The sequence below is a fragment of the Epinephelus fuscoguttatus genome, linkage group LG16, assembly GCF_011397635.1.
Source record: "Epinephelus fuscoguttatus linkage group LG16, E.fuscoguttatus.final_Chr_v1".
In the NCBI taxonomy this organism is placed as follows: domain Eukaryota; kingdom Metazoa; phylum Chordata; class Actinopteri; order Perciformes; family Serranidae; genus Epinephelus; species Epinephelus fuscoguttatus.
Window position 1 is genome coordinate 31,882,703 of NC_064767.1, and position 13,775 is coordinate 31,896,477.

General features: G+C 40.9%; 1 protein-coding gene across 1 annotated transcript in view; it reads right to left on the reverse strand.

The window, feature by feature from the left end:
• Positions 1-243: 243 nt before the first annotated feature.
• valopa (vertebrate ancient long opsin a) overlaps positions 244-13,775 on the reverse strand; it is a 34,994-nt gene continuing 21,462 nt past the window's right edge. The window contains exon 5 of the mRNA XM_049600573.1: positions 244-670. Coding sequence (XP_049456530.1) covers positions 434-670 — 237 coding nt within the window. The 3' untranslated portion in view covers positions 244-433. The remainder of the gene's footprint in view (positions 671-13,775) is intronic.

The window sequence follows — 13,775 nt, forward strand, 5'->3', positions numbered from 1 at the left end:
GTGATGCAATGATGGCCAAAAGAACATCCAAGATAGTCTCCAATAACTGGACAGAGTGTTTGGCAAGTGAACCTTTACAAGATACCTAGCAGGTACAGCTTTGAGCATTTCTGTCTCCACAGTTCTTTCAAACATTGAATAAACTTCTGAAACATGCTGGAGCACAAAACCTTTTCTAGAATTTGATGCTTTGTAACTCTCCGTAATTGCAAGTTAAATATTTTTTTAAATTGCTAGCATTGTCAATTATGAACACCCTTCAAAAGTTCTTCACAATTACCCACCCTCTCCCCAAGGAATTAACAAAACATTTGAAGTTCTGTCATTATCCAAACAGTTTTTTGAAACACACTGTATCTAGATTACAGAAGGGTTTTATGGACGCTTGGGTTCAGTGGACATTAAGAGAACACCTATTGGGATGAATTTACTGTTACATTGGACACACTTTGTTCTCTGGGATGGGCAGCTGGGCCAACGAGCCACAGTCAGTTGGAGAATCGTCAGACCTGGGTGAGGCAGTGCCACCCACTGGGATTCGGGCCGCAATGGCTGACATTTCTCCTGTATGACTCTCTGCAGTAATTCCAGGTCGCTCTGAGGTCTGGTTCAGGTTGCCGTCTGGGATGGATCCCTTACCGGTGAACAGCTGGATTAGGCACTTCCTGAACTGGACAGCAAACAAAACAATTAAAAGCAGTTAGCTTGATTGAAATGATTTGTAATGAAATACATTCGATGCTGGGTTTCATGTAATGTAGGGCAAATTTAAACCAAATTTTCAGAGAATTGGCAAAAGAAAATGCGAATTTATGTGCTTTTCCATCCACTACTGTTAATCAAATATTGATGTCGGTTCTCTGAGATAAGATGAAGGTAGTGCCATTTCTCCAGTCAATGCCACTGTAGAAGAGGGTACAACAAGAATTCAAAGAGTGACTGTCAGATCTCAAACGAAGGAAAGCAATGGGTGTGTGATAACAAAGAGCACACTGGGCAATGGAAATAGAGAGTTTGAAACAACTAATGTTACAGCTATGTGCTCTCAGAAGAGTTCATATAACACGCCTGTGTCAGCCATCCAGTGATTAAAAAAGGGAGCTTACAGTGGCCTATGCGGTCTATGCAGTGGCCATACACCATCATTTACTTGCTGAATCTGTTTCGGCTATTGTCTCCTGGCACGCATTCCCACTTACTTGCTCTATATTTGCTTAGCAATGTATGACTACACTTATGGCCATTAGGTGGCACAGAAATGTCGACACATACACATGCCACACTGAATTATTTGTCCCAGTGTAAAATACTAGTCTCTTCACTAAGCAGTTGAAATCAATTATTCCAGAATGTATATTTTTAGTGGTCAAATTAATTTGTACTGCCAATAGTCAAAGACCATCAACCACCATATTGCTCTATGTGCAACTGTGTCCTCTTAGACACACACGTACACAGTGGGAATAACAGTGCCTGTCAATAGCTGTTCTTGGTTGGACAGAGACATTTTTCTCACTTACCCTCACTAATAGCCTGTAATCATTTGTTTCCACATTACTTTAAATCTAAAAACACTAATTGATCTTTTCTTAGAGTTGACCCTCCCACTCTGTGAAGCCCTGGGGGGGACCATGATTCCTGACCCTTTAACGACCCATTTAATTTAACACACAAGCCCCCTAACTGCTCCCCTCTAACCAGTAATGCTTTCAAAGAGCAATAACACCTCCGTTACTCTCTGGTGTCATGAAAGAACATAAGGCTGCAATGTTGTAGTCTGTGGCTCTGTTCACTCTGGGGCTATAAATGTGCTGTTTGATCTCTTACACCTAGTACTTGTACTTAATTCTTTCCTCCAACCTTAAGAAATATAGCATTTAATACCCTCCAGCACAGGGAATAAGGTCATTAAATGTCATCTTAATGGCAACATGAATAGCCTGAAACATATTATCCCTAAATATCTACAGCAGGTACTTTAGTGTGATTCTTTAAAACCATTTAAAGCTGATTTAGAGGGTCACAGAGGTAGTGAAACCAATTTTGATTATGCCTAATTGGCCTGCACCAATAATTTATCACTGCAATGCCATGATAACTGTAAGCATCCAGTACTGCAGGGATGGATAATATCAAAATAACTATTTGTCATGTTTTGTTTATTCCTCAGTTTTTCTGGACCAAAACTTATTTGAACTGAGAATGCATGTGGTGGCCCAAGGTTTTTATAAAGGGGGGGAAAGCATTCATTTTCCATAACCGCTTATACTGTTAGGAGTCGCGGGGGGGCTGGAGCCTATCCCAGCTGACATTGGGCACGAGGCAGGGTATACCCTAGACAGGTCGCCAGACTATCGCAGGGCTAAACCTAGATATATAGATGTCATTTAGTGTTATGTATGGTATGTTAAATATGATATGGAAAAAATCAAATATTACAACATTTTTGACCAAATAGCTTCATAGCCTACTGATATTGCGATGATGATGATGATGATAGTTGGATTGACTGTTGGTGCTTTTACAAAATATTTACACAATGAACGTTTTGATAAAAAATCATGAGTAATGTGGAGATAAAGACTGGGACTGAAAAATGGGACTGCCCATTGTTCTGACAGCTCAAAATTCCAAAACCCATTAGTCTGAAGAACGTCATGTCAGACCGAAAGCCCATTCCTCTAAAGGTGTGTTCACACCGGACTTTTTATTTTTCATCGCTCGCTTCATCGCTCAGTAGCTCAGCTTTTTCGCTTTGATGACGTCATTGCAGCGATCAGGGAATTTCGGGCGGGGGGTGGGGGGGGGGGTGACATGTCATGACATGTCAGCTTCATTAAAAGTATAGCTGCAAATTAAAAGCAATGTGATCAGTTCCCTAATTTAATTTTAACAATTTTTTCAATCTTCTCCAATTTCTCATTTTATTTTATGGAAGTGATCGATGTAAGTGCACTTTTTTATAATGCAAATAACTCAGTTTAGATAAAACCTACAAGCTTCTCTTCCTATGACTTTTACTAAAAATGTGTCTTGTATGTTTTCTTAAGCCTTTAAGTTACAAAAATGAAACACACTACACTTCTGAGCATTTATACCTCCGACCGAAATTATACATTTTGATACATACAGGTAGGCTATAAACATTTTGCAAAACTCTGTAAAAGTACACCAAAGCATACATTTTCGTTTCCAAATATTTATTTGAAAACAAAACCATTCATACGGTCAATAAAAAAACATTTTGTTAATAATAAAAAACGAATCTCAACAGTGACCACGCCAGCTGGCGGGACTGCGGCTGAACCGCTTCCAGTGTTCATTTATTCATTCAGTCTTGTGTTCAGTGTGTGTGTGTGTGTGTGTGTGTGTGTGTGTGTGTGTGTTAGTATGTTATCAATAAAAAAAAGTTTCCACTAATTATTTCGGTGTTTATTTCTTTTATTCTTAAGGGGTTTTTTTTTCATTAAAATGCGTAATATAGCCAACAATATCATAGACCAAAAATTAATCTAAGTTATTATTGTAGAATGTATTTAGCAAATCGCCCCTTTAGACAGGAGACACAGCGCAGCAGCAAAAAAAAAAAAAAAAAACATTATAAAAAGCCGACAAATAGTGTTAATTAATTGACATGAGACATTGGAGAAGTTGTCAGTCCTACTCTATAGTCTGTAATATTTATTTTATTTTATCATAACTTCTCAGAAATTACTCAATAATGCATTCATTGTGTGCTTCTGAGCACACGGGCAGCATAAACAATGAAGTTACATATGATGGTCTGGCAGATCGTTGCGGCGCTTGGAGGCAGTTGACAGTGACAGTTTTTTCAGCAGCCATTTTTCTTCCTACCAATAACCTATGGCTGAGGCAGCTCCAGCTCCAACTCTGCTCACATGCTCTGACTCAGGAATCAGAGCCTCTGAGCTACAGCGATAGATGCATTGGCGCTGTCCGTGGTGCTTTACTCTAGGACCGCCAGGATTACAGCGCCCCTCCAAGCGCCGCAGTCCCGGCGGCTGACGCGGTCACTGTTGAGATTACATTCATTTTTTATTATCAACAAACTGTTTTTTTATTGACAGTATGAATGGTTTAATTTTCAAATAAATATTTGGAAATGAAAATGTAAGCTTTGGTGTACTTTTATAGAGTTTTGCAATATGTATATAGCAGAGATGGGACCAAGTCACACATGTGCAAGTCTCAAGTAAGTCCCAAGTCATTTTTTCTCGGGCAAGTCAAGTCAAGTCACAGGTTATGTCAACTCAAGTCAAGTCCTCTAATAGGTGAAGTCAAGTCCAAGTCAAGTCACCTTATTATTGTAATTTTACCTGTAGAATCTGATCTTAGCTATATATACACCTCATTAACTCAGCTGTTAACCCAAATCAAATTCATAGGCTGTTTTTAACTAAAAGTTACTTCATTTTAAAATCTTATCTATTTCATGTACTATTTTAACATATTTATTCCATTTTAAATTATATTTACTTACTTTGCTAAGTTTTAAACCCATATTTATGTCATGATCTGTTTTTAAGCAATATCTACTTTGTTTACTAGTGTTTTAGCATGTAATAATTACTCGATTTTAAAACCATTACTTCATTTAGTCCATCTCAAACAGTATTCACTCAACTTTACAACCTAAGTTACTTGGGTTACTCAGTTTTAACCAAATTTTAGGTGACTTCATCGCTGCAATGTTTACTTTGCAGAGACGACCCCTATACGCACGCACACACACTGACCAAGGCAGCAGCCAAAATCACCCATTTAGCTCATTTAACCCTGTGTTGCTCATACATAAAATGTACAGTCGGTCTTGTGATGAACCGGTCGGAATGTTCGCTCATGTTTTCTGGGGTTAATGTTAGCAAATAAATTAAAAAACAAGTTCTAGTTTATATTCAAACTGAAAATATGATGTGAATAACACTCAAGTCATTCAAGCCATCGTGTCTCAAGTCAAGTCAAGTCCCAAGTCTTTAACTTCCAAGTCCGAGTCAAGTCTCAAGTCTTTTATTTTTTGTCAAGTCACAAGTCATCAAAACAGTGACTCAAGTCGACTCAAGTCCAAGTCACAATGACTCAAGTCCCCATCTCTGGTATATAGCCTACCTGTATGTATCAAAATGTATAATTTTCGGCAGCGGTCTCCCGCAGTCGGAGGTATAAATGCTCAGAAGTGTAGTGTGTTTCATTTTTGTAACTTAAAGGCTTCAGAAAACATACAAGACACATTTTTAGTAAAAGTCATTGGAAGAGAAGCTTGTAGTCTGTGTGTTTTTATATCTATTGTTGCTTTTAATTTGCAGCTATACTTTTAATGAAGCTGACATGTCATGACAGTCAAGCACCCCCCCGGGATTCCAGGATTACGGCAGCCAATCAGCGTTGAGCTGCAAGTGACAGGACCCAGCGAAATACCGCTCCAGATGAGATTTCTCATCTCAAGCGACAAGCAAAAAATCGCTCTGTCACTGTCGCTCGGAGCCGGGCGAATATATGCTCAGTCGCCCGTTTGCATTGACTTTGTATGTAAACTCGTCGCTAGCGAAAAAAAAACAGGTCTGGTGTGAACACACCTTAACAGCTCATCATTCCGAAAAACAAAAGCCCATTGCTCCGAAGTCATGTTTCTCCAAAAATACACAATCCTTGCAGTTACACAACCCAACTGACCTATGGCTAAGTCCCGCCCTCAAACGCGATGAGCCAATCACAGTGTGTATAGCCATTCCCATACACTCGGACATTCTCTGCCTGGACATCCATTGAAATGCATTACAGAAAGTCAGTTTCGTTCGGTTTTATGAGCTTTTTCAGAGATTTGAAGTTTAAAAATGGTCAAACGATGTGCATGGGGTACATGCAACTCCGACACAAGGTATCCTGAGAGGCTGGGCGACGGGGTGTATTTTTTACTCTTTAAACCACATCTCAACCGAGAAAAGTGTCTCCTTTGGATAAAGTTGTGTGGTAACGTTAGACCACAACATCAACTCAACGTGGATAAGATTAACAATGATGTCTACATCTGTTCTAAAGTAAGTCAACATTGTGTTTAAGGCAACATATTGTCACTTTGCTGGAAAGAAATATAAAGTTATCTTTAACATCTCTAGCTAACGTTAGCTAAAGTTAGCCTCACGTTAGCTGCTAGCTGCGTTGTTCATCATGTCACCTTGTTTGCTGGGAGTTCATTAGTCTATTTTGTTCTAGTTTTGTACTTTGGTGATCCTACATCATTGTTAGCTAGGCTCTAGTTAAGCTAACGTTAACTTCTGGAGCTTAGCTTCATTAACTTAGCTGTAATCGCAGAGATAACAAAGACTGGCAAACGTTATGCTGAATGATTCAGTGTAAATACTGTAGCACCAAACTAACAGAGAGACACTCTTGGTAAGGATGGTAAAAAGGCTGTTATCCTTTTCTCATATTCTGAGCCAAAAACCTTAACTTCAGTGGCACTTTAACTTGTTGTCTTTGATGGCGACGGCAACGAGATGCAGTTCACAAGCGTACACTGTGACCTGTAAATTCTGGCTTGTGATTTAAGCTTTTCATCGACCTTCTCAACAATAAAATGATGAATATATCCCTCCAATGCATAGTTTAGGCCCTTTTGGTTACTTCTGAATTAAATCTGATAGTTATGTCCCCAAGAATCATCAACTGCCTCCTGCGAAATGCCGTGTACTGTGACACCTGCCATAACGCCGGTCACTGAATGTTGATAGTTTGTCCGAGTGAGTGGAGGGGGGCGTGGCTTAGCCATAGGTCAATTACCAGAAAAAATATTTGCATTGTATGTTTCTGTAAACCACAGATACCTTACCTTTGTCAGGGGTTAATGTGTGGTTAGTTTTGGACACAAAAGCACCTGGAAAAGCAGGGACGGGTCAGTGAAAAGCAACTTGGGTACAGTGGCTCTCACATAACTGGGAAACTGAAACTAACTGCAGGATGTGCATTATTTTGGAGAGATGGGACTGAGGAGCGATGGGTTTTTGTTTCTGGGATAACATACTGTCAGAAAAATTGACTTTAGGTCCAACAGGATATTTTTCAGACTAATAGGGCTTTGGAGGTTTGGGCTGTTGGGTAAATGGCATGGCACTGACTAAGTGGGTAAAGGCAAATAATAGGACAGCTAGAACAGTTTGCTAAGTTCCAAAAACTTGACTGTAATGCAGCCTTTATAACCAGGAAAAGACAACACTTACTATATTGCAATATTTAAACTCTGAGACTCATAACACAACATCAATATAATAGCAATATGTTGCCCAGCCCTAACGTACATTAACTAATTTTTTTGCTGCTTTGGGACAGCAAGCTGTAAACTACAACATCTAACATACCGTGGTGTAGGTAGCTTTGTATGACCTTATCAAGATGTTAAATCAAATATGCAAATATGTAAACTGCCTATTTGCACATCTGGTAGACATGAGGCAAAATTACCATTCATTTGGAGTCATGTACCTGGGGAATATATGTCCAATATTTTAACAGTGTTTTGGTCACCACAAACTCCTGAGGGAACTGTCTTTCTCTGTAGCTTCTAAATACTCCGTTATGTTCACCAGCTAACTTTGTCTGCCATTTGGTGCTGGGTAGCTGCATTTATGACACAGCTTTCCCTTTCTGGTCACAAATTGGGGTAGCTGCTGGGCAGAAAGTGCACAGCGGGTGTAACAGAGCTTATTAAGAGAACAAATACAATGGCCATGAAGACACGACAACGATCAGATTTAAAGCCAGTGTGTATTGGACAATGATTCCTCAGTGCTGATTGGATGCACTGTTTGTCAGATGACAACAAACTGAGGTACTTCTTTTCCTTTTTTTTAAGATATATTTTTGGGGCATTTTAGCCTTTAATTGATAGGACAGTCAAGCGTGAAAGAGGGAGAGAGAGAGGGAGTGACATGCCACAAAGGGCCACAGGCCGGAGTCGAACCCGGGCCGCTGCCGCAACAGCCTTGTACATGGGGCGCCCGCACCATCCACCAAGCCACTGATGCCCCAACTGAGGTACTTCTTCTGTTTTGGATTGTTTGGGAGTGCAGCTCAGGGTTTATTGCATGAGTAAGTGCTGTCAATGCATACCATCTACAAACAGCACTTGTTTGGCTGAGCTTTGCCAGTGATTACAAATGCATCACTTTGGTTTGGGTAGATTAGTGAATGAGATTCTAAGGCAGACTTTTTAAGAAGAGGGAGTACAGAGTGCTTATATTGTACCTTTTCATTATGTGAAAAATATCAAGGACAAAGCCATTAAGGCTGAAATGCTTTTAGCATTATGGTGATGTGTTCAATGTGATGTATAATGACGGTGTTCTACTGCCATTCCGGTCAAAGTCACTGGTGCTTTTGTGTAATGCAGGTTTTGGATATGACGAGGCCGTAAATGTTTCAGCTGGTTACAATGAAGCTCTTGAGCTCTCTAAAAGCATCACTTATCACGCTGCTTTCTTCACACAGCAAACTCAACAATGATCTTTTATGTGAAGCTGGAGCTCTGCTGAAATGTCCTGTTTCCACAATCTGTAGGCTATTTGTGACCCCAAAGGTCACTTGTCTGATTACCTTTATCACCTGACAAAATGTGAGCATGAAAGGTAAAAGAGTAGCATTCTCTCTTCTAATTGTGATTGTGGATTTTACTTTGGGATTGCATTTGTGCTGTTTTACAAAACCACGGCAGCAGGAGTAGGAGAAGAATAAAGTATATTTTCTGAAAAGAGAGACATCAATGTCTAATTGGACAAAACATTGTACAGTTTATTCTGTCAGTACAGACCAGACTTAATTTTCTTATGCTTTATTATTAGATCTCTGCTGTTGATCAAATAGCTTAAGCCTCATAGGGAAACAGATTTTAAGTAATACTGGTAGAAGTGATAAATATATATTTGCACATTTGGTCTTATACCTTCAACCTGTTGACCCAAGATATCCCAGCTCTAATGCTTAATTTCCCCTGCACAGTTCAGCTCAACTAAACTCTGCTTTACTTCTGGTAGCGGGTACTTTTGTCACTTTCATTTCCACTTAGTACCCCAGTACCCCATCAATGTAAGTGGGATTCTTAGCTGACCGTCATGGTGACAGCACGTGAAACTGCTGTGACATAATTTTCAGTCCGACATAGTTACTCCTTTCATCTGCAACCAAACAGAGGAATGTCTGTACTTCTTCAGCTGACCACAGCAGAGTTTTGTGAAGGGATGCACCATTTATGAAAGTCATTCAGCCTTCATTACACTACCTTTGAATGAGCACAAATTCAATTGTACACATTTAAGAAACAACCTTTGATATGAATTAATTATTAATTATGTATTTAAAAAAACAGCTTCAAAGTGATTGCCCACTGTGGTTTGGGAGAGAGTTAAGGTGCTGACACACCAAACCGACATCAAAGAACTAGCGCCGACAAAAGCCAACTGTTGCGTCATCTACGTCGCCTCACGTCACCCTGTGTCAGTTGCATTTGAACACACTACACAGACGATATCTGACGGCCAAGTGGCATGTATGTTCTGCGCCTGCGTGAGAGAGAGCAGAGTGAGAGAGTGGTACATCCTGTCAGCTGAGGGGGTTCCTATCTGTGCAGCCGAGCACCGCAGCACCTCCACGGACCATTACATCCAGACAGTCCCGGTGTTTCCTCCACAGGCTCCACTTCAGAAGAAGCAGTGGATCTGTTGGGCAGCTGAGTCACTCGCTGCAGGGGCGTGGAAATAAAACCTGAGCAGCCAATCAGAGTGATCTCTCTGACCGACAAGCTCCGCCACCGATTCAACATGCTCAATTGGCCGATAAGCTGCAGACGCCTAAGTGCCGACGGTGCGGGACACACCACAAAAACTAGGCCGACGGACCCTCACCTACGGCCCGACTTTGGTCGACGGCCGACCGTCGGCTTGGTGTGTCAGGGCCTTTACTGCCTAAAGTGAAGGAGTTCAAGTATCTCAGGGTCTTGTTCACAAGTGAGGGTGAAATGGGTGGGTGTGAGATCGATCGGCGGTTTGGTGCAGCATCTGCAGTGATTCGGGCGCTACGCCAGGGAGCTGAGCCAGAGGGCAAAGCTTTTGATTTACTGGTCCATCTACATCCCAACCCTCACATGTGGTCATAAGATTTGGATAGTGACAGAAAGAATGAGATTGCAGATACAAGCGTTTCCTCTGTAGCATGGCTGGGCTCAGCCTTAGAGATAGAGTGAGGAGCTTGGACATCCAGAGGGAGCTCAGAGTAGAGCTGCTGCTCCTTCGTGTCCAAAGGGGTCAGTTGAGGTGATTTGGGCATCTGATTAGGATGCCTGCAGGGCGCCTCCCGTTAGAGGTGTTCCGGGTACGTCCCATTGGTAAGAAGCCCCAGGGTAGACCCAGAACACGCTGGAGGGATTACATATCTCATCTGGCCTGGGAACACCTTGGGGTCCCCCAGGAGGAGCTGGAAAGCGTTGCTGGGGAGGGGGACGTCTGGGGTGCTTTGCTTGGCCTGCTGCCTCCGTAACCTGGCCCCAGATAAGCGGATGAAAATGAATGGATGGATGGATGCTTCAAAAGCGTTTTTTAGTATAAATCATAATTCTCACTATACTCTGAAAGTATAAATCCTTCTCTAATATCTATTTTAAATTGCTGTGAAAACAGGTTTCTCACCAAAAACTTAACACTTCGTGAAAACATTATCATTTACATTCACCTAAAACTCATTTTTATTTAATAGAGCGCATTGAACGTATCAAAATGTAAGTAGACGCAACCTCGTTAGCAGTTATTTCCAGCTACTGACTGCCTACAGCTAACAGCTAACGTTAACAATCTCTCCTCCTGCTGATATCAACATGGATTTGTTGTTCACAATGAAGCATTATTGAGGAACCAATAGGCTATGTCCTCTGTCCCATCGATAGTGAGTTTAATGTGTCCTTTTGTCCCAACAGCGTCCTAGGGAAGACCTGTGTTCGACACAAACTCGTTTTATATTGTTCCTGGGATGACAGGATGCTGTTACTCTCGAACCCTGCTTTTTTACCTTCACAAAATTGATGTGACAACAGAAAAACATTGGCCACTGCCATCGGTGAATGCCAACTCATTTGCCAAAAGGTCAGTGGCAGTCAACAAGGCGGATATCGGCTGATATTGATGTGCAGCCAATAAATAAATGCATCCCTAATTTTGAGGGATGACATTTTTTCTTTTACAAATGGAAAACTAAAAAAGAACAGTTCCAACAAGTGGAGTTGTGGCAATACCATGCAGTGGAAATGAGGCTTAAGTGGCAGCGGTCATGCACCGTGGGAATCCCCTGAGACTCTGATTTACCTCGCCTGTTATGTAACTGAGATAAAGGGTGGAAGCACTAGAGGTCAGCTGACTTCTATCAGCACTAGCAGGTTGGCTGAGGCTGCTGACCGTCCTTTATTACATCAAGTCAATATCTTAGTGACTACCTGATTCATGACAACAGTGAGTGCAGCTACAGTAAGCAGTGGAGCAATCAGATGGACATGCAGATCCCTGGCAAGGGAGGTCTGATCGAGGCGTCGTGCCAAGCACCTTATCCGAAAATAGATTACTTTAAATTGTATGATAGATTTGGTCATGTTTGTCATAACTTGCCTTGACAGTTTTAATGTTCACTCTACTGGCCGGACTATAAAGAATCTATTAAAAAAATAAAAACCTGTCATGTACAATAAAAACTTGCCAGAGAAAATGAAGTCCTGTGAAAATGGGGTGAAAACATGAAGAGGCAGCCAACTTCAGGAGACGTCAGTTTCATATGAAAATAGCTTCTTAGTACAACTTTTTACAGCAGCAACTCCATACTGCAGCAAGAGATAAAGAAAACTGATGTGTCATCTGTAAATTGGACACAGCATGTTCATGTTTACCAGAGATACAAATTAACTAGGAGCAGTCAGCCCTGCATCAGTGACATCAGCGTTTTGCTTAAGGATATTGTTAGGTGTATTTCTGCTGAAGAGTGGGATGCATTTGTTCTCAAGTCCCACTCTGGGCATCATGACACATACATCATTTACACTGCTGCTATAGTATTACGTAATGCTGGAAAATGTTTTATGTCCAACTGCTGAACGGGCTGGAAAACCTTTGAAAACAATCAAATAATGCAAACTTTGCAAGAAGTCATGAAAATCGTAAAATTTGTGCCTTAACTTCGCATCACAATTTCCAAGCAAAGCTTAGTCACCACTGAAAAAAAAAACTGTTTAATGTCCTGTAGGTGCAGTTATAGCTTGTGTGCAGGTTGATGGAAATGACAGTTGCCAGTGCAACCATCAAGAAATCCACTCTGCAGCCTTTAGAATACTCTTTTGTCAGCATGTGTGAAGGCTTGATCTACAGAAGCACATTATGAGGAAAAGGGAACGTAATCTAAACACTTTCACATTTGAAATAAAAACCTGTATCTTTTCTCATACTGTACCTAAAATACAGCTGCATTTCAAATTCACAGGATTCACATCACAGCATGTTTCCATTAAGCACACCACAGTCAAAGCAGTGGAAAAGGGGAGACACATGTAGTGCAGCATAATCTACTGTGGTTCTCTGTCTGGATTTACTGACCAAGAACAACACAGAGACTCTTAGATCATGTTGCGTTTTGTTTTTTTTCCACTCAGACTCAACAGAATGTAGTCCAGATGGGACACTGTGCCTCTGTACCTGATGTTGTGTGTATTAATGAGGACCTATTGTGCTTTTCTACATTGTATGTAGAACATTGTATGTTTAACATAATGTTACAATTAAGGATGTTATGGTCAAAGTTTTAAATAATGAGGAAAACGTATATAAAAGTCATCCCTATGAGCAAAAACCTCAGGCTTCTGACCGCCTGACTGGCTACAGTATGACATCACAGTGTGACGGATTTCTCAATATGGTCATCTGCTCCAGGCACGCTACTACAGGTATTTACATTACAAACCCTACACTGCAACATGTGGCTTTATGCTAACATCTAGAAAACATATAAACGTGGTAACTGATGTTAATTTCCCCAATATCAGATCAGACTCCTGCTGGAACTTGTCCAGCTTTGTTTAATAAGACTGCTCCTGCAACATTCATATGTTTTCCTACAAAAAGTAACCAACCAAAATTCATTTTATTCAATTTATAATGATGAGCAGTAATTCTTGCATAACCCAAGAATTTGGAAGGCTGCGATCACGTGACCAATGCACTGACAGGAGTAAATAAAGAAGCAGTCCTGAACACTTCAGATAGGAGGCAGGGAGGGGTGGTGGGTTCCCCAATTCTAGTGAAATTTGCATCATTTTAGCATATGTCCTCACTATGAGTCTTTTCTTAGATTTAACCACAGTAGCTTTACGTGCCTAAACATAACCTCTGTAACTTTACGTTGAGAATGTAACATCATTCATGGGGCACTAATTCATAGGATATACAAACTGTTGGGTGTGCATTTTCTTATGATGTCATACGAACCATTGTGTGAGGATACACTGGTTTAGAAGCTTGTAATTATGAGTTTTAACAGCAAAAAGTATCACTATACTCCCTGAGAGTCAATCCCAGCTGCAATGATGTACAGAGACACAGAGATAGGAAGACTCGGAAACACAGACCGATCGACTAGACTAGACTTTTCAAGAGGGGGCTTAAAGAGACAGCCGCTAAAAGGGAGCCTCTCAGACAGAGGGTGAAAACAGGTGTTCCAGCACAGACAGTTTTTAGCCACTG